We start from the raw sequence: 23,850 nt of genomic DNA, 5'->3' as shown, positions 1-23,850 counted from the left end.
GGGGCTGAACCTGATAGAGTCTCTTTCTCCAAACTATAAACCAAAGAAAGGGGTGCTTTTCTGTCAGGGCTGTGCTAAAGTGCTTATCAACGTATAGTCATAATGGCAGACCTCTGTAACCTAACCTACATGTTTGCACTCTAAGTGGTAGTTTGAGAAAATCTAAATCACAACCGCTAAGCTACTGGCAGCAGAAAAGAAAGCCACCAAAACATCTGATCTGTCATTTGGACAACATAAGGAGCTACAAAGGTGTATGAAGGTGCCGCTTTAGTCACATCTGCAACGACTTAGCATGTGCAGTAAAAGCTATAAGGGATTGAATATGTTTTGGTTTAATAATTGTATTTTTTTTCCAAATTAAGAAGGGAATAGTAGCTCTTTCATCATAGATTACCATGTACATAATAAATAAATACATTGCTGCAGTATTCCTCCTAATAACATTTCTGACCATATGGGTATGCATCCTTTTTCTTAACTAAGCCTCTACTGCTGAAGCAAAGTGTGTGTAACAGACAGAACATGATGCGTGTGTGAGAACTTTTTTCAGTTCAGCGACCTCTCTCTCTCTCTACACACAACCATGTCATTATCAGGGCAGGGCAGGTGGCAATGACTGAATAGATTGAATGGATAGAGTATTCGTGCAGTTGACTGCAAAGTACCACAACCTGTCCATATTAGGTTGTTTACAGTCAATAAACATAATGTGGTGTTGAGCACCTCTGTGTTTTACAAGCGATGCCGTGAGGGGACGAGATAGCTTATTAAAGGTTTCCTTATACGCAGCAGAATGTTGTGGCACTTTGACAGGTTTCGATTGCAATTGCATTCTTTCAGTGGAATGAAAATAGCTTGGCCTTAATGGAGCACATGAGATGTTTCTCACGCCTTTGATCGCTGTGTTTAGCGTACATTCATCAGTTATGGTGAAGTCCACAGTTGTATTGGGCTGTGAAGCCTTTAAGGCACAAGTCACAAGTCAGGAGTCAGTCATGCCCACATAATAAATATATATCGCTGGCTATTAATGGCTCTGCTTCAAGTAACATGAATAAAAAGCCATATTTGGAATCTCATTTAAAAGAGCAGACAGTGCCTGTAGCCAAAATAGTGTCTTTTGTTGACTTGTTTACAAACTTATAATTCATGATAACCTTATGGTGTGAAAAAAAGCTGCACTTCACTGATGAACTCATTAACCCAGCACATATCACCATCCCTGAACCTTGTGTTGTCACCACCACTACTCAGATGTTTTGAACTACACAGCCTGCGAGAGGTGAAAAGTGGTGGTGCCAGATTTTGCTGATTCCATTTGTTGACAAATTTCTCCCATGAAATTCTTTGCCATCCTCGCATTTTTGTTTCAAAAAGACAACACGAGTGTGTGGTATTCAAGAACTGGCTTCGTTTTAAAGCAGAACCGGCTCCTAAATCATCACAACCTGTAAACAAGATGACAATTACTGAGCTCAAGCAAAGCACACAAAGACAAGCAAGTTAGCCTCTCCGGCTAACGTTTCCCTGAGCTAACGTTAATGACAATAACTGAATGGGCTCGGGCTATTCCCTGGAACAGAGACACTACGCTGGGTGATCCAAAATGGGGAAAACGTTTTGCTGTGAGGTGTCCTTATCGTGAGGGAAGCTACGCGCACGTTAAAACCCACAAAGCGTTAAATAAAATGAAGTCATGCAGTGTGTGTGTGTGTGTGTGTGTGTGTGTGTGTGTGTTTGTGTGTGAGTGCGTGTGTGTGTGCGCGCGTGTGTGTGTGTGTTTGTGTGTGTTGGTGCTAACCGGTGTCAACGAACTGATTGTATCCAGACATTACACCGCTCCTCTCTGGCATTCCCAATCAGTGCTAGTCACTGGCGCTAGCCGCTAACGTTAGTTCATAGCAACCAGGAACAGCGAGGGGGCAAACAAGTCTATTGGCTAACTAGCTAGCTGATGCTAATAGGCAAATTAGCCAAATAGCTAGCAAGCGACGAGTGTACGTTCACACACACATACACACACACACACACACTCACACACACACACACACACACATATATATACACACACTATTCCTTCGCGATGTGTCGCGTCTTGCTCGTTTTTTACTGATGAGCGTCAAAGGAAAAGCAGATCGATGGTTGAAAGCTCAGGGCACTTACCTTAAAGAGCTTGATCTACAACATCTGTGATGTGTTTGAGGAGGGAGACTGCAACAACAAACAATAGCAGCAGCGGCAGCAGCAGCAGCAGCAGCAGGGGCAATTAGCCAACGTTAGTTAGCCAAGTGTCGCCACTAACGTTGGACACAGAGTAGCACAGCGGCTGCGGTGCCACCTGTGTGTGTCTCCTCTTGTGTACGTTAGCCGCAGCGGAACGGAACACGTTGGGTGTAATGCTGTCATAAATGATGGACTTGAGAATAAAGAAGGAGTAATCGTTGCCGGAATGCTCAGTCTAGTCTGTGTGAGGGGGCACTTAGCATGACAGCATCCTTCTTCATCTTGGGGAGAGAACAGTTGGGGGGCTCTCAAAGTTCAACCGGTAAAATATCGTCACCCACTGGCCAAAGCTGGGAACATCCACAGAGGGAGAGAGGGGGGGGGGGGGGGGGGGGAGTGGGAATCCTCAGGGTGTCTCTTGGTCTGTCTTCATATCCTTATAAACCTGTGATAGTGCCAGACTATATTTGGACTGCCAGTGAGCCCAGAATAATACAATACAACAGCATAGCCTCTCTCTCTCTAGCTCTCGCTCTCTCGCTCTCTCTCTCTCTCTCTCTCTCTCTCTCTCTCTCTCTCTCTCTCTCTCTAGCTCCCTGTCAATTCAGTTCACAAGGCTTTATTGGCATGACCTTTGAAATGTGTTGCCAAAGCACAATTACATACAATGCATTCAACTGACACAAACAACAAGATGAATATCTATACAGTAATATAAGAGGAATAATATAGATAATGAATAATTATTATATGATATGATACATGTATCTCTCTCTCTCTCTCTCTCTCTCTCTCTCTCTCTCTCTCTCTCTCTCTCTCTCTCTCTCAGGAGAGCCCAGTGTACTGCAGCATTGAATAGACAGTAAAAATAGAATAGAAATCTAACAATATTCTATCATACAGACAATCAATCTCACATGTTTCTCTTGGAGAGATTTGAGTTAGCTGTTTTTTTTTTTTTTTTTCAAAATCTTTTTATTGAAGAATACAATTAGATATTTCCAATTACAGGGATACAATTATTCTTTTCTTTTTCTTTTAACATATATGTATATGTAAACAGTCACATATACACATAAACAAACGAAAATTAACAAAAACACACTCTGATAAAATTGTAGAGGAAAAATAATTACAGTGCAGAATAAAAAAACAAACAAACATACATACAAAAACAGTGAACTGAGTTAACTGTTGTGTTGAATATAGAGAAAACTGCTTTCCATTAAGTAAACAAATAACAGAATTGGAAGAGCACAATATAATGCTATTTTCTATCACAAAATAGATATGAACAGAATAGACAAGATTTTAACGCCTGACACCAAAAAAACTGATTTAAATAACAGAAGAACAACATGGCATTAAATATGTCTGAGATTCAAGTAAATTGCAAGCATTGAATATAAACAAAAGAAGAACCTTGAATATAAGTATATATATATATATATATATATATATATATATATATATATATATCCACACATGAGATGAAATAGAGTAGTTTTATGAAAGGCAGCGGCTACTTTCATGAGTGCTCATTCAGTTTCATGACTGAAGAAAACAATCATCCTCTTCACTGGCATTTGGGTGCTGTTTTCTTTGATTTCTGATCCGTTGGCTGGGAAGCGTGCAGTGGAAATACCAAACAGTACATTTTGAATAGTTGAACCCTTGTGTTTGAATAACTCTAACCTCTTTAATCATGTGAATTTATTGACAGGCCTACAGGGATGGGACATTATCTGTTTGATTGATTAATTCGCTTTTGTGTTAAACTAAGCTGCAATTAAAGCTAGAAGCACCTATGTTCCTGAAGGGAGAAAAACACAATCTATGTCTTCTTTGCAACTGGAATTGTTTCTTTTAGAAGATGACACAGGCTAATCTCATCATCATTTGCACATCTCTTTTGGTTGAAATATACTGTTCGGTTAATTAGACTGACTTTATAGTTTAATTAAATGTAAATGGATTCAAATTAAGCCTGATTTCAGCACCAGGAGCCGTCTTTCGTATGACATTTTCAACAGTCGAAGTATCACTGATTTCAGGTGGAAAACTGGTGTCACTTTCATTTATGTTTCTGTTATATCTACAGAAACACACCTTTCCGTTTTGATGAACCCTAATAGAGTAAACTTGAAATGTCATTTTTGGTTGCCCTCTAGCTTCCGCTTTGTCTGCAAGAGATATTCCCCGAAGTGCACTGAACAGATCTGACCACTAGATGGCGCAAAACTCAAGGGAAATAAATCACGCGTTGGCGTTTCATAAGAACTCATGTATTTTAAGACGTAGTTCACGTTTATATATATTTATCAACGTTCATGTCACCCAGATATTTCTCTCTTAGTCTTTGAAGTTCCTGCAAAACATTATTGTTGGTCCCTTGAAGTCACAAGAAAATGTGTTGTAAAAGGAAATCTGCGGCAGACGATAGTAGCAGGATGTTTATAGACTCTGTAATATATGCTTGGTAGTCTCTTTGTACCAGTGATTTGTAATACATCTCCTTGGTGACGGCTAAACAATGGAGGCAGGTTCAGACAGGGCTGACACAAAGTGAATTGGTGTGGCACAGACCCAGCTGGCAATCCCCTCCGGTACCACACCACTCGTGAATAGACCCTCATTTATCTTGGCAGGCCTCCGTACAAAAAGAGCTTGCAGAGAGCTTCTGGATTCTTTCACCCAGGAGGACAGAAATGGCGTCCCCGAGCGGCGATCTCATGTTTCTGGCTCTCAGTGGTACTCAGATTACATCTCACACACACACACACACACACACACTGCAGATACTCATCATTTTCTCTGCAAGATAGCTATAAATCCTAAATTATTTGTGATTATAACCATGTTTCACTTGGTGGTAATCATAATATTATCTTTGGGATGGGACAAAAAAAAGTTTAAAAAATCACAAAAACGCTTCAAACTATGTGGTTTATTACATATTTCTGCCAACGCTTACAGCAAAGACAAGACCTTTTCAGATGCGACACATTGCACATACAGTTCTGTTACCACTGCTCCGTGGCAGAGCTGTACTACAGTTACAGTAGCTCAAATACTCAGTAGAGGACCAAAATATCACAACTCACGAGAAGCTTAACAGAAATCTCTCACACGGGTACACAGACACAAACACTAGGACCAACACTATTCGGGAGCTAAAGCATAGTTCGAGGAAGAGCCGAGCTGTGGTGGTACTGGGATGTACTGTAGCTTCTCCACACCACAGAACAGACATGGACCTTGGATTTCAGCAGTAATCTCTCCTTCTCCTCTCTCCAGGCAGGGTAGGCTACCTAGCAGTGGCGCATACTGTATGTGTGGTGATTACTTATGAGCAGTGAACACACAGAGGCCCAAGGGAGTCAGATCCAGCTCAGATGGGGTGCCTGAAGTTCTGGCCGGCAAAGCGGGCCTTGTCGCCGAGCTCCTCTTCAATCCTGGGAAAGAGGAATGACAGTTTGTTAACGTGAATGGATTTATAGTGGAAGAAAACCTGTAATTTTGTGCCTCTAAGGAGCGATGACTGACTACTCATACTGTTAAAAAAAAAAAAAAAAGTTCAGTGTTCTCATGTGTTTTTTGGATCGCACTCACCTGAGCAGCTGGTTGTACTTGGCCAAGCGCTCAGATCGGCAAGGAGCTCCTGTCTTGATCTGGAAAAGGAATTAAATTAAATATAAGAATCCCATCTGTGAAAGCTACAGCTGTGGTAACGTTTCAATCATCCACTTAATAAATCTAAAAATGATGTTGCAATAAGAATGAAGGATCACACTTCTGTCGAGGTTTACCTGTCCAGTGCAGAGACCGACCACCAAGTCAGCGATGAAGGTGTCCTCTGTCTCTCCAGAGCGATGGCTGACCATCACACCCCAGCCGTTGCTCTGGGCCATCTTGCAGCTGAAAATAAAGAGATACATTTAAGAAAATGCTAGCCAGCTTAATCTTTAACTTTCTTGGAACAGGTGTGATCACACGGCTCGGTTGTCGACACTCACGCCTGCAGGGACTCGGTGACGGAGCCGATCTGGTTGACTTTGAGCAGCAGGCAGTTGCAGGACTTCTCCGCCACACCCTTGGCAATGCGTTTGGGGTTGGTGACTGTGAGGTCGTCGCCCACCACCTGGATGCCGGTGCTGGCTGTGAATTTGGTCCACGCCTCCCAGTCATCCTGGTCAAAGGGATCCTCAATGGACACCACTGACGGGACAGGAAGTAGGTGAGAGTAATGTAACAGCCAGTCTTAAATCCGACACGTCGGCACTGTCTAAGAAGCCACCGATCAACAGTTATTATCTACAGACACCTTAAACCTGCATTTATTTGTTTTCACCACTTGGTGGCAGCAGAAACAAGCTGCTAAATGCTCCAGTATATTCACCAGCTAAGCGCTAACATTGACAGTAATGTACAGTTGTTTTGTTGAACCAAAAACAATGTTTTGAACCAGCATATACACATTTGGTTCTATTTATACTATATTACCCACATGTTGCCTGTCCATGTTATTACATTTATTATTTGAGTATGCTCTTCATCAATATGTGCTAAAATCCCACCTGGGTAATCTTTGACAAAGCTCCTGTAGAGGTCAGCCAGCTTGTCGGGGGAGATGTAGCGGCTGGGGTCGTCGGGTGACTTGAAGTCCAGGTCGTACTTGCCACCTTTGTAGAACTCGGAGGCAGCCACATCCATGCCAATGACGATCTTGTCGGTGTAGCCGGCCTTGGCGATGGCATTCTTCAGCAGCTCCAGAGCTGAGAAAAAAAAAAAAACAACAGCATTCGGTAAAAATGTGACGAGAGTTGTAGGTAATGAAATCAAAACCTTCACTTGTCACATATGATTCACCACTGAAGACTCTGCTCCACTGGGGCATTTGCCATATCAGCACCTTGACCCTGACACTGGAGTCAGAGGCTGGCAGGCAGCGCCTCCTTTACCGAGTCAAGGTCTTAATTTAGAAACCATATGTCGGCCCAAGAGTGACATGATAACTGAAGTAGTATCCTGAGAGGTCTAAGAATGCAATGCTTTCAAGACACTCCCTTTTGACTATTAATAATGTCCTAAGATAACAAGTAATGTATTCAGCTGGGTGTCAACTCTGTTGACTTGTAATTGAAATGTTAAACAGTGGTTATTATTTAACGTTTCCTCTCACCTTCCTTGTTCTCCAGGATGTTGGGGGCAAAACCTCCCTCATCTCCTACGTTGGTGGCGTCCTTGCCGTATTTCTCCTTGATGACATTCTTCAGGTTGTGGTAGACCTCAGCACCAATACGCATGGCCTCCTTGAAGCTGCTGGCTCCCACGGGCAGGATCATGAACTCCTGCATGGCCAGCTTGTTGCCTGCATGGGAGCCGCCGTTGATGACGTTGAAAGCCTGAAGGGAAGCAGAGAGGATCGGCTTTCAGCCTAATGGAATCACCGCTGAATTTACAATTCTTTGAATCAATCGTGAAAGGTACATGTCCGTTAGGCCTAATGACTTATGGTAATGTGACTCTCATGCTCACAGGGACAGGGAGGATGACTTCAGGGTTTCCAGCCAGGTCAGCGATGTGGCGGTACAGGGGAACGCCCTTCTCTGCTGCACCAGCCTTGCACACAGCCAGGGAGACGCCCAGGATGGCGTTAGCACCAAACTTAGCTGATACAGGGCAGACACAAATAATAGGATATAATTATATCATGTGTAGACTCTGCGATAGACTGGCGTCCTGTCCAGGGTGTACCCTGCCTTCGCCCAATGACAGCTGGGATCGGCTCCAGCCCCCCCGTGACCCTGAATACAGGATAAGCGGTAGAAAATGGATGGATGGATGGATGGATGTGTAGACTGCATTTATGAAAAACTATTGTCTTCTAATATCTTCATTCTTAACCGAACACTTTCAAGGCTAATTAGGCAAAAATCAATACTTCATAACCTTGAAATAATACGTTTCTAACAAACGTTCTGTTAATAAACACAATGTAAGAGTGCATACGCTGATATATAGGGAATATACATTTCACACTGAGAATTCTGACATTAAACAAAACATTATAATCATAGGGAAGGGATTTTTTGACACCACTTATAGTTCATGAAGTGGCTTCTTACATTTGTTTTCTGTGCCATCCATGTCCAGCATCAGCTTGTCGATCTTGCCCTGCTCTGTAACTGCAACATCCTGGATCAGACAAAACATTACAAGACATTACATATCTTTAGAGATGAAAGATGAATGGGGTTTAATTCTGACTTGTTAATTCAGGATAACACACTCAAATAATGTTAGAATTATAACAATAATCACATCATCTCAGCATATAAGTCTCAAACAATAAGATCAATGCATCATAAGAACAAATAAACAACTGCTCAATATGTCAGTTTTATGCAATGTCTTACCACATGTTAAAATGGTACAGTTAGTCATTTAGGGTCAGTATTTCTTACAATGCAACTAATATAACACTTTTCTATTGAGTTTTCAAAATATATTAGCACATAGTTAATATTAGTCAAACAACAAATGGTCCTACCTGGCTAACCAGTGCAGGTGCAATTGTTTTATTGATATTCTCAACAGCTTTTGAGACACCTGCAAGGGACAAGCAGACCATCACTGACCCAGACAGCAGGAGACCATGCAGAGCAGGCAGGACAGATGACCACAGAGCGACTTATCCAAATCGTATGTGCAAGGAATTCTGACAAGTTAAATATTATTTAGCATTTATCTACGATTGTGCTGTTTACTTTTTTTCTGTGAACATCTGCTAGTGCCTGCAAGGTTAGTTTCCAAAGACCAAGCCATTCTTCATGCTGCTGTGCAGACCAGATGTTTAAAGAGTCTGTTATCACTGTTATTTCACACTTTATTTACCTGGTTACACAACGCAGGGGCCAAGAATTCATTTATATATTTAACTGCTCTTTTGACTCCTAACGGGAGGAAGAAAGATGGGAGAGGACGGAAATGAAGTTGGAAGAGACGAGGACAGACGACAGAATGGACAGTATAGTAGGGTTTAAAATGACAGGAGGGAGAGCAACAGAACAGAGGCAACCACAACGTTTAGAGGGGGAACCAGAAAAGACAGCTTACCTTTGCCCATGTAGCGGGTTTTGTCATTATCACGGAGCTCCAGAGCCTCATAGATGCCTGTGGAGGCACCGCTGGGAACTGCAGCTCTGAAAAGACCTTGGAGACACAGAGGACATTTCGCAAGTCATTTCCTGAAGTGCTTTGTCATATCCAACAACAGCAACAATGACTGCAATGGGCTGCCTGCAGTTTGATCAATGTAGAAATGTTATTTTCCATGTGAGGCATTACCATGACTGTAACTACCGGTATAGTATAACTGTGATATTTATTTATGCAGCAGTCTCAGCAGACAGAAATGTGCCTGAAAGAACATGAAAGCAGGACAGCTTGCTTGGTATTCAAGGACAAATAGCCATCCAATCAGCTAAAAGCATTCCCATGGCCATTGTTTTTTGTCCACAGAGAGAAATAAAGCATGCGAGGAGGAAGCTGTGCTGGCTGTGCTGCAGAATTCTGTGATGTAACAGGGGAAGACAGACTGCCGACTGAGCATGTGCAGTGCATCTGTGGGAGAATGCCAAGTCACGCCCCTACATAAAGAGGATGGCCATTTTGGATTAAAACAAGTGAGGAGAAATCGGACATGAGCAAAAAAAAAAAATCTATTCAGATTGTTCAGTGGACCGGCAAGCCTGGTGCGAGTCAGAGGGGATTGAGGGCTCGGGACAGTCGGCTTAGGCTGTGTGTTCAGGATGAGCAAATCATTCGCATCAAGACATCACCTGGCTGCAGCTGGAGGAGCTGGCAACATCAATCAGGATATAAACTGAGATGTTGAACTATCATATTAACATATTTTATCTGGACCAGCTCAAATAAAACCTAGAGGATAAAAAAAGAGTGACTCTAAATTACCAAAGCTTCTGAATTTACATAATTCTAACAACAAGCATAAGAGGTTTTCTAGTACGTCTGTGACAGAGAGGCAAGCTGGTTACACAACACAGTAAAAAACATTACAGTACACTGGCTTTGGTCCGGGGCATTAATGATGCCAAAACAGGCCTGGAGGACTTAAAAGGGAATCCTGTCAAAGAAACAGGGATAAAAAGGTGCTATTTACAGTAAACAGAAGTACTTAGCAAACATCCCAAACTAATTAAAAGATGAGAAGGCTGCAGAATACAGCGGTCCACTTCCAGCTGATGTATTCAAGGCCGTTTAGCCAGTTTCACTCACTTCCATGTCAATGCTCATTCAGGTTGCTTCATTAACATTCTCAGGACATTTTGTTGGGTTGAGCTGGTCCTTTGTTTTAGCGCTCAGAACAGAGCGGCTCGCCAAAAAACTTCAGTCACTGAGGCAATTAGTGAATTGAATAAATTGATCTCAACTGCAGGCAGCGGTTTAGAACATTTGCAGAATGTTTTATGCTCCACGGCTTATAATCTACCATACAATAAGTCTCTACCTTGCATGTAATATCAAGAATTCACATCAACTCCTAGATTTGCTAGAAGTACATACTGTCTGAGCAATCTGAGCTCCCAAACAGGTAACGTTACAGCAGTCAGTGCTGGAGAGTCAGTGTCATATATTGCAGGAGCTATTTTCACACATGCACCATCTGATTGGATCCACTCTGGGCCTGGACCAACACTGTAGGGCAACACACTGGCTTCACCATCCTAATACACAACTTCAATAGCTAGATGATTGGGCAAGAATGCATGAAACTTTGCTGCTTCTCCACACATACTGGGAGATTATTACACATTTAAAGTTGTGGATGCGTTCAAATAACCTGATTTCTAACTATGGCCAACAGTATCTTGCTGTGCGACACTCGACCACCATTTCCAAACACATAAAGTAGATGAAAACATGCAGTACAGTCATACGGTACCTTTCTTGGTGTACAGATCGACCTCCACAGTGGGGTTGCCACGGGAGTCAAAAATCTCACGAGCGTGAATCTTCAGGATGGACATGGTTCTGGATCTGCAGAAGAAGCGACAGAGAGGAGACATCAGTACAGTGCTGCTCCACAGGTCAACTGGAGAGATGGCGGCACTGTCACTTACCGAACGAAAGCTTTGAGTAGAAACAGTGAGTTGGCAAAAATGTAAAACCAGAGAATCTAATTTATAGCTTGGAGACGGAGCAATAAATCATCGAATGGATTCTCTAATTAAGCATGTGTATGAGCTGGCACACCACCTGAACCAACTGATGTAGGCTGGAAAGGGTAGCAGATATATTAGTCATAGAAGGGCGTGGCTTATGCAGCACAAAAAAAAAAAAAAAACCCTGCGAGTCTGAACGTTTACTTCTTACATCAGATTACAAAACAGCATTTCAAAATGCTTGCAAAACTGAGTTAAGAGCACAGTGAACTCTTGATAACTGTAGGAAAGGGTCACTTTGAGTAACAATGGGTGAATGACTCAGCACAGCACATGTTTGGCTTCTTTTTGTCCAAGTGGTACTGCACTGATATGCGTTAAAAGGCCTGAATAGTCACGTAATCTCATGGAGACTTCGTTATCTCTCTGAATATCAGTAGTTGAGGTCAGAGAAGGTTTTAAGCCAGACGGTCCGGTCATGACATCTGGTGCGCTATTGATTTTCTTTTACTTTCCTTTTTTTTCTTATCAAACATGCATTAACTTGCTCATCTACCCACTCTGAATGCATGAGTGAACTTTCAGTACAGCCTCCACAGTTAAACTAGAGAGCGACTGGAGGCAGAATCAATGGAAAATCCTCTGTCCTTAAAAGTCTGTGTGGAAACTTGCCACTGGTTACAGCCGAGAGGCAAAATCAACCAAACACACACACACACACACACACTCTCGGACACTGTTCTTTAGTAAAATGGAAATATTTTACAGTTTCCCGGGGCTGGGTATTGGACCTCTACACTAACAGTATTGACTTGACATTTCTAGCCAAGTTCAGGCTGTTCTATCCAGGCAAAGTTCTTGTGAAGCTGTGTTGCGATTATACAACATTTAAAAAAAGAAATGTTTTGCCTTCTATTATAAATATGAAAAGGACTAGGAAAACATGTTAATATTTCTCAAAGTAAGGTATCCAAAAAGTCACAGAATGGTACTGGAAATAACCCCTTCTAATAAACTTCAGAAACAACAACATAAGAACAAAATCTGTACAACAGACATGATATAATTAGAACCCATTAAATGCAACTTAAATCCATTCAAAAAAATAGCAAAAATTCCTTCAACTTCCAGCAATTGTGAGGATTCATATCCTCATGCAATTACTTATCTTTTGAGCTTAAAAACTAAATATATCGGGGCTTTGGATCGCTTCTCGTACAAAAAAAAAAACTTTTCGAAGAAATTGTGACTATATTTTTCTCCATTTTAGAGACGATTGATTTAGTTTGACAGTTACAGGATGATTGATCAACAATGAAAAGAATTGTTTAGAAACCTATAGAACATACACTACTTTTTCACTCCCAGATCACTGTAAACGTGGAGACCCAGGAGGTGAACTGCAACACAAAATGGCACCCAGAGATAAATAAATAATTGAGGATTGATACTTGATATTTGTGTGTGCCTGTTGGTTTGGCTTCCCTCGGTTAGCCTGCATTGGGATCTGCCAGCAATCTATAACGATCAGTTTAATAACCACTTTTTTTTATATAAATACCTTTAAACTGCAGTAATTAACTTTAAATCTAAGTAACCGAGGGCAGTGTCTCCTGGGAGTCTAGAGGAATGACTAACCATCACTAAATAGGCGTAATCTTAATTCATACAGTAATTTTCCAACAAGAGGTGGACACGCCTCCAAGTCTGCTGCAACTGCATGCAACTGGTAGCTCGCTGCCTGGACCAGCACGTGTAGCCTAAATGACACTAGTGTCTCGCATAAAAACCACGTCCTTTAAGTCTCTGGACGACAACAAAAAAAGACAGTAACAGCTGGAGGAGACTGCTGGAAGTCTGGACGTGCAACTTGACGCCCTTTCCCCGCACAGGCAGCAGCTCTAAATGGAGTGACATCTCGCCAGCTGACGACCCGGTTTAAAAATAGCCGGAGGGCTACAAGCGAGTCCATCATTCAAGCCACAAAACCAGGAATTAGCCGGCGTTTATGATAGAAAATAACAGAAAAGGCCTCGGCTAACACAAGGACAACACTTTGAGGTTACCTTGGAGGATGAGGAACGTCATGTACACTTGTATAAAGGTAGAACATAGTTTATCATAACACCCACCCCTTAAGAATACGCCCTTAAAACCTTGATAGCGGTTGTCCTGCAGATAATGTGGCTATAAAAAGAGAAATAAGGAGACCAAAGTTACCTTTTCCGGGCCTGTGTGCAAGGACGATGCTGTCTCTCTCTCGTGCGGGAAGGCAGAGAAGGCGCTCGTGACACTTCGGGCTCGACGATAAGTGGACGGAATCAGGAAGGAACGGAGCGTCGTCATTGGCTGGGACTGGCTCACGAGGCAGACGAGCGCGAGCAGAGGATGCACGTCCACCATCTCCCGTCGGGTCTGACTTCGCATCAAAGCGAGGATGCGGATGTCATAAATCTTTGCACAATCGTCGATTTTAATGAATACAAAATACACAAACAGACAGAGAGGACAAAGGCGTTTATTTGAGGTGAATTATGGGGAATGTATTTTTTTTTGTTTCTGCGCGAGTATGAAAGAGGCAGTGTATGCGGAAAGATGACGCATTGTGAGTACGTGCAGGGAAGCAGGCAGGATCTCCGATGCGGTGGCTTCGTCGGTGGTCACGTGTCACTTGCGGTCACGTTTTTTTTGACAGCGGTTAAATCGTCATACGATGTGAGGATTTGCATTTCAAACGTCTAGACGTTTATAGTAAAACTGGTGCAAAAGTGAACTTCTGGGCCTACTTCTGTAGCATTTTAATAATGTAAGGACGTGTTGCATATTATATATAGTCATCTGAAGCATTTATTATTATATATAATCAGATAACTTTCACTTTTCAAGCAAATGCATCCCAGTTTTAGCCTTAAATCTAAAGGTATTTTGAGCTGCAAATAAGTATTTTAAAAATGATTCTGTATTTTGTTGGTTTTTTTTATGTATGAAAATGTAGAACCACTTGCACTGCATGACTATGATTATGCATTCATAACATGATTATGCATTTTATGGCAGTGATGCATCTCAGCATGAGTGAATAGGTCCCCCCTCCACACTCGACGTCTCATTACAGAACCTGGGTTTCATCAGCCGGCACTGCAGATCCAGTGTGATGGAAGCTCTCTGCAGTGACCTTGACAGCCTGTCAGGGTTAAATCCAACAGCGCCATCTGCTGCCCGCTTGCTCTCATTAAAACATCAACGAGTTTATCCAGCAGAAATGTGCACGTTTTGAAGTTGGACTTCATTATAAACAGTATTTTATCCAACACATAACATATTTATTTTATTTGTATTATATTTTGGCCGGTGAGCTGGTGAATGAGAGCACAGGTGTGTTGGCAGCAATGGGGAAAACGCCAAAAAACAAACTTAATTCTGTGCCAAGACTGTGATGAAACTATGATTGAAGACAGTGGTGGAGGACATATTCAAAACATCAATTAAAGTAAAAGAAGCAAAACCACACTTTAAAAATAGGCAAAAGCCCGGCCTTTAAATTCTCAGTTAAGTACAGAAATATTAGCCTCAAAATGTACTCAAAGTACCCAAAGTAAAGCACTCATTATACAGAAGGGTCCGTCAAGTGATGTTTTATTTTATGACTGGATTATTATAAGTGATGTTTTAAAAAGTGAGCAGTATTTTGATGTTGAAGCTATTTGAGGTATAGCAAAATGTACCACTACAAATTCATATACTGTTGTTTAACCTATAAGAATGCGTCATCACCGTTGTTTTCTACATAAATGTTTAATCTGCTTCCAGGTGTCAGATAAATATAGTGCAGTAAAGAATTCAATGTTTTATTCAGAAATGATTATGTTGAGGCTAAATAGATTAAATGGAAAGTATGGTACGAAGAGGCTCAAACCTGTTCTTAAATACAAGGTTTCAACAAATGTACTTCCTGTTTCTCTCCGTTTCATGTTATTCTGCTTTAAACTCTTGGGACTTTTTCACTGTCAGACTAGAATGTCACTTAAGGCTCTGGTAACTTGTGTTAAGAATACTTTTTTTTTGGTAGACTGAATAGCTAAATCCTAATCCATGAATCAATTTAATGATTCATTGATAATACAAATATTTTTAGTTGCAGTAATTGCCTTTTTCACAGTCGGCATTTGGACTTGTCATAGGAGAAGCAGGCGCTACTAATAACATTAATGATCCGTGTCCCAGTAAGCCATGACAGTGAGCAGCATGCACAATACCAGGGCCCTGAAACCGAAGCAGCTAAATGGAATTCAGCCATCACTGACATTACATTACTCACTTACTAACTTTTATTTGAAAGTGAGAATCTCAAAGATTGACGCCGGCTCTCATGTCTAGAGTTAATTATCAGCCAGGATGCATTCAGTGACAGTTAGCTTAGCACAAAGACTGGGAACAGGGGGGAAGAGTTAGCTAGGATCTAAAAGAAAATTCACCTCTATCTGCACTTCTAATAGTCACAAACCATATTGTCATATTTCCCAAATGTTCACACATTAAGTCACATGTTTAGCCGGGCTCCTGGTGGTTTCTAGAGTTTCTACCTCTTGTGTGACAGACTATTTCTGGCCCTGCTCGTACCACCTACCTGTGAAATGGTTGGAGCCAGCAGCAAAGCCACTCTGCTAATCTCACCAGTAGAAAGCAGCTGCAGGATGAAAGGAAGCATGGGAGAGTTGATGATATGTGACTGCCTGTCAATTGAAAATATTTCCCCATAACTAATGCACCATTTTGAATGATGTCAGGCAGCCTGAATAGAGGGCTGAAAGCAGATGATTTGCTCGGCTCACATTGCTGTATATCTCTGATGAATTGACTGTCTAAGCCCTCTGGCTCCAACAAATCCCCAGTGCAGGAGTCTACGCCTGCTGTGATTATCAGAAAATATGACATGCAATTCATACATTTGTACCGACAAATATCTACATGCAAGTCAAACATATCAGCCCACAACTCTTCAGTTCTGCAGAGAATTGTCCTGAAAATGTCCATGAAAATGTCATTGCTATTCTGCCCTAAATGTAAGACTAGTTTGCTCCAGTTGAGCTTCTCGGTGACTCAGTGGTTGAACTGGGCAGCGTCCAGGTGTCAACGAGTGCAACTGGGAGAGGAGAACGTTTCTGACAAAAAGAGCCTTCATGCTTAAAAAGGCTTAATAAAGACCCATGGTTTCTTTCTATACTGCATGCTCAATCAACAACCTTCAAAATAATTTGAGTTGAATAACCAGATAACCTTTTATACATTCATATGGTTCTAAGAAACATAACTTCCTCACTTATCTGAGTTTGTTGAGGTTAAAGTCCGTAAAGGAAACTCTTTCTTTCTATCACTTCAAAAGTAATTTAAATGAATAACAGATACTCCGGTTCCATCGATTCCATTTATGTGACGGCAAGGGGTGAGACCGTGTTGGTTCAATAATAAAATAACCTGGGGAAGTTCCTGGTTGAGTAAATGACGAAACAAGGAAAGATGAATCAAGAAAAATGTTGAAAATGGTTCCCCAATATTTGAACTTAAAAAGAGAAATAACACAATGTGTCATGATATAACAAAAAATACAGCTGGAATAAGGGCAGGGCAGCTGATGGTGAAAGATAGGGATGTACAAGTGTCCTCCCATCTCACTGTTGAGTATCAAACTTTGGTCGGGCAGCAGTGACTTCTTCTCGTGGTTGATTGATGTCCCTGTACACGCTGGATGAAGTCAAGGTACCTGGAGTCACATGGTTTGAATTGGCCTGTTATCTGCATCGCCGTCACACATCATCAACTAGTTAATTAAGTTCTTAGGCTTCCCCCCCTCCCCCCTCCCCCAGCGGGGTACTGGGAGAAATTGGAAAAAAGGAGGCCTTCAGCGTAATAAATTCTCATCTGACTCATAAAAATGCAAGTAGACTCTCTAAAGGTCAAATTCAGGTTCCCTGTGACGAGGCGTTACATCAACTGTGTGGAGCACTCACCTTTCACTTTCTAGAATTTAGCATGTCTCCTCTTCACCAAGCTGAACATACAACCTGCAGTTTAAATACTGAATACTGTATCAAGCTCCCCATATGTACGCTTTAAATGACCAGGCTTACTCTCAGACGGCAGAGTCACATCATTTAAGTCCCCAAGACCTTAACAACTATCATTGTCCTCCAGGCAAAAGTAAACCTGGTGATTTACTGAGGAAGAACACAGCTCTGGTTAATTTCTAAGTGCTGGTGTGTTTGCAAGTTGAGCGCCGATGGGCATCAAACCCAGCTCTTTAATGTTCTCAGACTTTGTGTGAGTTTGAAAAACGTTCTCCTGTCACGTCACCCGTAGAGGACGGTCCTGTTTTCTCCACCTGGGCTTGTTTAAGATGGTTTTTAATCAGCCGAACCCACAGACAAAAACAACTGGCATCAATCAAAAGCCACCCGCAGAGAGGCTGTAACTCCCGTCCAGAGAGGAAGGATGTGAGCCTGAAATCAAGGTGAGGTCCTTTGATCACTTTGTAACTCAATCACGTCTTTGCACAAAGCAGACAGACACACAAAAACACTCACAGGAGATTAGTGTTGCTTTGTATGAAAAACTCCTCCACCAAATCCTGTTTTACAAGCCAGTTTTACCTGAGATTTTATTTTAGTGCAAAGGCCTAAATCCCAATCAGAAACGAGGTCAAACCTAATCTTAGTTCCACTTTCATCCCTAAACTAAAGAAAGAGTTGAACAATTTCAAGCTCTCATGAATATGAAGCAGTCGGGAAGCTAGATAGGTTAGCTTAGCATAAACAATGGAAGCAGAGGGAAACAGCTAGCCTGGCTCCATCTAAAGGTGACTAAATCCATCTATAAACACCTTTAAGTTCAGAAATGATAGAATACAATAGAATAGAATGGCTTTATATACAATTATATTTACTGTGCATCTCCAAAACGTTCATACAGATAAATATCCATGAATCGGTTTTAGGTGAGGTTGTCTTGCCGTATCGTGGAGGTTATGTGGCCGACTGTGGAGCTTCGCAGCGGAAGAAATAGCTCATATCTATTGTTGTTGAGTGGATTTGTTAATTAGTCAACTCTTTCCAGTGTTTATGCCAAGCCAAGCTAATTCTGGCTGAAGCCTGATATTCAACAGATACATATGAGACTGGTACCGGCCTCCTCACTCAATTCACTGCAAGGAGGTGAATAAGAAATAGACTCCTGAAATATCAAACCCTTAATTACCAAGATTACCCATCTGGAGAAGAACCAACTACATTCTGTTTCCCTCGTTTGTATGTTCTTGTGCGGACATGTGCTCTTTCTTGGCAAGCGGCACACCTGCGGGTTGAACAGCTCTGGCATGTGAGGTGTCTGACATGTTGTGACTAGAGCGAATGAACAGGTGATACATGTCACAATATCCTATTACTTATCACCGGCTCTCATGTTCTGGATCAGAAGCCAATAGAGGGTTCCAGAATGATTTGCAATTTTTTCCAACTATGTGACAGTTGGATGAATGAGTGTGTGTTGTGGTTTCCTGTGTGGTTAAAGGACAAGTTCCCAGCAAAAACATTTATTATTATTATTTTACACTACAGTTCAAATTAAAATATTAAAGGATGATAGATGCCGAGAGACGCTGCAGCACAAGAAGCCAAAACTATTGTTGAGTTTGGGCTCCTTGTCCCATATTTGATGATAATTAAATACGACCAAGACAAAATGAATGAATTATTTGAGGTATTAATGTGATTTTGAGCTGCAGAAAATAATCAGTCGATTCAAACTGAGGGATAACGTTTCAACTAAGGCCCCTTTTATAAAGCATGTCACCAGTGAGCCAGTGCTTCCTTGCCAGTTTGGGGCTGCTGGGACGAGCGCTGGGCGTTTTCAGCAGAGGTTTCAACACCTCCCTCCACTCGCAGTTTAAATCCAGAGAGAAAACCTTCCCGAGGTGTCAGTCTCTTGGTGAAGGGGCAGAGCGATGGACTTCTTCTCTGGATTTGTCTGCGCTGTTCTCATCTGTGTTGTCAGTGCTGGGATTCCCCGTGATGGAATACACTGGACATACACAGGTAGGATTTTAATTTTAGAATTTATACGATTTAAAAAATAAATACAAATAATGTGTTGTGCCAAAACACAGAAAGTGACAAAATGATATTGGATTTAAAGTGTGCGAGGCGTAAAAGGGACAAACTATTCAAATGAATATTACTACAGTTGTTTCCTGTCGACTATCAGCCCGAGGCATTTGGTCGCTGTGTTTTCTGGGTGACGCACGCTGCTTTGGAAAGATACAGACTGGCATCACCAGGAGCGCGTAAAGACACAATATTAGGCAACGTGTTGCGTTTTGCATCGGGAAGCATTGTGTAATTCTATCGGGAAACAGCTGTCATCAAATCCAGTTGAACAAGTCCTGTGCGTCATGTGACCCGGTTTATAAAAGGGCATGCAGCAGTTTGAATAGTTTAAAAAACATATTGTGATAATAGTTTGTTTTCCCCCCTCTCACACAGAGGGAGCGTTGGACCAGATGCAGTGGCCAACCAAGTACCCCGCATGTGGCGGTAAGAAGCAGTCTCCTATAGACATCCAGCGGCGCAGCGTGAGGCACAACCCAGACATGTTGCAGCTGGAGCTCAGCGGATATGATGCGCAGAACGGCGACTTCCAAATGTCCAACAACGGGCACTCCGGTAATCTAAAAACTACTCCACCTTAATATTAACCACAACAGGTAATAGGCTGATATTAAGAGCCAAGCTCCTTGGCTTGACTGTTTGTTTATTCGTTATTAAGATATTTATTTTTATATTGTCAATAAACCCATTTTAATCATTATGACATCTAATGACATGTATTTCTTTATGGTGTAAAACTTATTACGACAGTTACACATTGTCCCACCACTATATGCTGCATGCTATTTTGATTTGATTTGAAAAGTCTGCAATGATATAACATGTGGTATGATGGTGGATTGCACAACTTGAACAAGTCTCATAAAAAAATCATAAATAAATGGAAGTGTATGGCTCTACGTTACGTTTCAAGGACTGAGTCTGAGTTATGTACGTTATGTTTATGTTCTCCGTCAGTTCAAATTGACCTGCCTCCCACAATGGTGATCACCAAGGGCCTCCCAGGAAAATACACAGCTGTCCAGATGCACCTGCACTGGGGTGGCTGGGACCTGGAGGCCAGCGGAGCAGAGCACACCCTAGACGGCATCCGCTACATGGCAGAGGTTGGCTTAAAAGAAAAGATAACTTTAAAAATAAAAGTTTGACGGAGTAGAATCTGCACCACTGTATTGAATATAACAGACCTGCACAGCTATGAAATGCATGCACAAAGATCATTACTCTGGGCATGTGGAATCTAATCTGTTCTGTATTTCCACCTTGTCTTTCAGCTCCATGTTGTCCACTTCAATTCTGACAAGTACAAGAGCTTTACCGAAGCCAGAGATAAGCCGGACGGGTTGGCAGTACTCGCATTTTTCTATGATGTACGTGGACCACAAAGGCCTTTGTTCCCTTTCTTCTATGAATTGCTTTTTCTGACCATCAAGGGTTTCAACATCCACACAGGATGCCATCACTAACCTGATAAACTATCTTACAAAACAGAGTGAAATACAATGACCCATGTAGAGTTGTTTCATCATCCCGCTGGGTTAATGGCTCTATTGAGTGTTAATTTACATGCCGACATATCGCCCGCTGAATGAGTTCCAATATGTGAGCATGAATGAGTTTTCCAGAGGAATGCTGCAGGTCTCAGACAGTTGAGTGGCTCTCAGCCACGACGCGAGGTCGTCGCTGCAGCAACACCTTCGCTGGCATGTGATAGCAGCTCAGAGTGACTTAGTGCTATTTGGACAAACTCGTTTCGTAACAAATGATTCACTGGCATGGAAGTTTAAAGGAGGATTTTAAATCGGGGTTAACGCTGCGACGACCCTCAAAAGAAGTCGAACTGTTAAATTATCAACCAAGGCTTTACAGGCTGACGTTTCAGTTCAACTTTGACCTTTTGTGTCCACTCACTTTACCTCCAGTATATTCTGTATTATCATCTGACTAAACATTTGCCCTGTCAGACTTTTGTAGTGATCTTGCTGTTTCCTGATCTCAGAAAATACAAAATGATCATAATGTCCAAAATCAGCAAGGGCAAATTGATAATAAACCAGAAAATCTAAATTAAAACACACACTCTCTGTGTTTTCTGTTTTGGATCTGAACATTCTTTTCTCCTTTCAGGACGGGCATTTTGAAAACACCTACTACAGTGATTTCATCTCCAGTCTGGACAAAATCAAATATGCAGGTGAGTTATGCCCTCATAAATCAATCTACCTTAGTGTTAGAGTCTGAGGTGATTTTAATGGGAACCTGACGGGGGTCGATACAGGATTTCATGACAGACCAAAAAATAATAAAGGATACAAAAAAGATTTTAAAAATGTATTTATGCCTATTTATGCAAGGAGTCCTCATGAACTATGGTCATCTTATTTATTAATATTATAGTTTTTCCACAAAAAAATAGCAAGGATGCAATCAACACTAATATGTTTAAGTACTGTTTGAAGAATTTTAAGCCAATTTTGATGCTTATTGAGATAATATTGCCAATCGCATTTATTTTGGCGGGGATAAGCATGACATTATGTTTTCTGCTGACAGGTCAGTCCATGCACATATCGAGCATCGACGTGCGCTCCATGCTGCCCGAGAACCTCAACCACTTCTTCCGATACGAGGGCTCCCTCACCACGCCACCCTGCTACGAGAGCATCCTCTGGACTGTGTTCGATACTCCCATCACTCTCTCACATAACCAGGTGCAGCAGACGGGAAGGCCTTTGTTATAAAATAGAGACATTCTGGAGTCAAACTTTGCTGTCATATATGGAAGCAGGCCGTCACCATTTGAAGGAAATGGTGTTTGATATGTGGTGCAATGCCGTAGCTTCATCCTCTTCTCTGATGTGTGCAGATCAGGAAACTTGAGAGTACTCTGATGGACATGGACAACAAGACCCTGTGGAATGATTACCGCATCGCTCAGCCTCTCAACAGCCGTGTGGTGGAGTCTTCCTTCCTGCCGCGGCTCGGGAAAGGATGTATGTAGCTTGTTGAGGCAGGGAGATTACAACAAAAGGGCCATATCATGTAGAGTGAGAGTCCACATGGTGCACGACGGAGGCCTGAGTCTGACCTTTCTCATTTTCATTCACCTTTTTTAGCATTTTGCCGACAAGATGAGATTGAATCCAAGCTGCTGAAGATCGAGGGTCTGATCACGTCTATTGGAAAGCACATGCATTCAGGTGAGTCAGGAATACTGCTAAAGATAGTTAGATATGACATGAAAATGCTTACATTTACCCTCTTACTTACTTATTCCCTTAAGGTGGAGTTCGAAATTCAAGGCCTACCAGATACGGTGAGTCCTTTTTCTTTTATTAATGACTGTGGATGATTAAAGGCAGATAGTCTGATACTAGTTTTTGCTGTTTCCCCTCAGAACCTCGCGGCCTGTTTCCTCTGGTGCTCAACTTCCAGGAGAAGAATTCGGGAAGTTATGCTTTGGCTCGCCTCAGCCATCCCATGGAGCTGGACTCCTTCACCATCTGCATGCATGTCCTGCCCCAGCTTGCGGGGGTCCACACCGTCATCTCCTACGCCAGCAACGGCAACGACAACGAGCTGATGATCTCCATCGGCGAGGACAGAGACTCCAGAGAGGTGGGCCTCTGGATCGGCAACGAGTTTGTCAACCTGCCGCACAACTTCAAGTCCCGCGAGTGGGCCAACTACTGCATCACCTGGCAATCGCACACCGGCGGCGCCCAGCTGTGGGTCAACGGCAGGGTGGGGGAGCAGCGGTACCTGAGGACCGGTTACACGATCAGCCCCGGTGGCGTGTTCATCGTTGGCAAAGACCAGGACGGATTACTGGGCATCACCAACGCGGACGCCTTTGTGGGTAAGATGACGGATGTCAACGTGTGGGACTATGTGCTGACCACGGCAAACATCCGGGACCAGATGTCATGCGAGAGAAACAGCACCGCGGTGGGGAGCGTGTTCAGCTGGGGGACCACCACGCTCAGCCTGTATGGGGGGGTGCAGCTGGACAGTCAGTACAGATGCTCCTGAAGAGAGACGAGCTGCTTCCGTTCACTTTAATAAAGGCTGCAATAAACCAAAGTATCAGGGCTGATGGAGGGGATTTAAGATGTGTACGACACATGTAATGAAGGATAAAAATGTTTTTCAGGCACCTGTAAGTCAATATTTAACGCATGTAGCTTCAGCCGTGTACTGTTTTCATATCTTTGCATAATCAATAAAGGCTTTCAAGTGACATGTTGGTTTCGTTTAATGACTCAAAGACCCATTCA

At 42.3% G+C, this 23,850-nt stretch overlaps 4 protein-coding genes across 6 annotated transcripts in view; 2 read left to right on the top strand and 2 right to left on the bottom strand.

Moving 5' to 3' along the window:
• rerea (arginine-glutamic acid dipeptide (RE) repeats a) overlaps positions 1-2,320 on the bottom strand; it is a 119,601-nt gene extending 117,281 nt beyond the window's left edge. Inside the window, exon 1 of the mRNA XM_084016001.1 lies at positions 2,167-2,320. The gene's annotated coding sequence lies outside the window, so the exon portion shown is untranslated. The remainder of the gene's footprint in view (positions 1-2,166) is intronic.
• atp5pb (ATP synthase peripheral stalk-membrane subunit b) overlaps positions 1-23,850 on the top strand; it is a 339,131-nt gene that overhangs the window by 211,258 nt on the left and 104,023 nt on the right. The gene's annotated exons all lie outside the window — the stretch shown is intronic.
• eno1a (enolase 1a, (alpha)) lies at positions 5,159-13,727 on the bottom strand. Of its 3 annotated transcripts, none has more exons than XM_084016018.1 (12): positions 13,635-13,727; positions 11,195-11,289; positions 9,346-9,441; positions 9,124-9,182; positions 8,355-8,424; positions 7,765-7,898; positions 7,409-7,631; positions 6,804-7,001; positions 6,243-6,444; positions 6,036-6,144; positions 5,839-5,897; positions 5,159-5,681 (listed from the first exon to the last, which is right to left on the bottom strand). In XM_084016018.1, the coding sequence occupies exons 2-12, from the start codon at positions 11,277-11,279 to the stop codon at positions 5,618-5,620; spliced, it is 1,299 nt and encodes a 432-aa protein (XP_083872144.1). In that variant the 5' UTR covers positions 11,280-11,289; positions 13,635-13,727; the 3' UTR covers positions 5,159-5,617. The 3 variants fall into 3 exon arrangements, with proteins under 3 accessions (XP_083872144.1, XP_083872142.1, XP_083872143.1); XM_084016016.1 differs by lacking the exon at positions 9,124-9,182 and adding an exon at positions 8,780-8,838 and having other exon boundaries at positions 13,635-13,726; XM_084016017.1 differs by lacking the exons at positions 9,124-9,182; positions 13,635-13,727 and adding exons at positions 8,780-8,838; positions 11,373-11,485.
• Positions 19,362-23,813, top strand: ca6 (carbonic anhydrase VI). Its single transcript, XM_084016014.1, has 10 exons — positions 19,362-19,501; positions 19,949-20,128; positions 20,531-20,679; positions 20,848-20,943; positions 21,701-21,767; positions 22,127-22,284; positions 22,440-22,566; positions 22,690-22,773; positions 22,857-22,889; positions 22,971-23,813. Exons 1-10 carry the CDS (start codon positions 19,411-19,413, stop codon positions 23,603-23,605), a joined length of 1,620 nt encoding a protein of 539 aa, XP_083872140.1. The 5' UTR covers positions 19,362-19,410; the 3' UTR covers positions 23,606-23,813.

Source organism: Eutrigla gurnardus, assembly GCF_963514095.1.
Source record: "Eutrigla gurnardus genome assembly, chromosome: 8".
Taxonomy (NCBI): domain Eukaryota; kingdom Metazoa; phylum Chordata; class Actinopteri; order Perciformes; family Triglidae; genus Eutrigla; species Eutrigla gurnardus.
This window is presented reverse-complemented; position numbering and strand designations above follow the sequence as displayed.

What these genes read in the sequence shown, in the direction of transcription:
- eno1a (XM_084016018.1), bottom strand. Translation starts at nt 11,279, where the DNA reads ATGTCCATCCTGAAGATTCACGCTCGTGAGATTTTTGACTCCCGTGGC. An exon ending in CTTTGTCAAAGATTACCCAG is followed by an intron (nt 6,445 to 6,803) that starts GTGGGATTTTAG and finishes CTGTCCCGTCAG; the next exon opens with TGGTGTCCATTGAGGATCCC. An exon ending in GTCACCGAGTCCCTGCAGGC is followed by an intron (nt 6,145 to 6,242) that starts GTGAGTGTCGAC and finishes CTTTATTTTCAG; the next exon opens with CTGCAAGATGGCCCAGAGCA.
- ca6 (XM_084016014.1), top strand. Translation starts at nt 19,411, where the DNA reads ATGGACTTCTTCTCTGGATTTGTCTGCGCTGTTCTCATCTGTGTTGTC. An exon ending in GCCGCGGCTCGGGAAAGGAT is followed by an intron (nt 22,567 to 22,689) that starts GTATGTAGCTTG and finishes CACCTTTTTTAG; the next exon opens with CATTTTGCCGACAAGATGAG. An exon ending in TGGAAAGCACATGCATTCAG is followed by an intron (nt 22,774 to 22,856) that starts GTGAGTCAGGAA and finishes TATTCCCTTAAG; the next exon opens with GTGGAGTTCGAAATTCAAGG.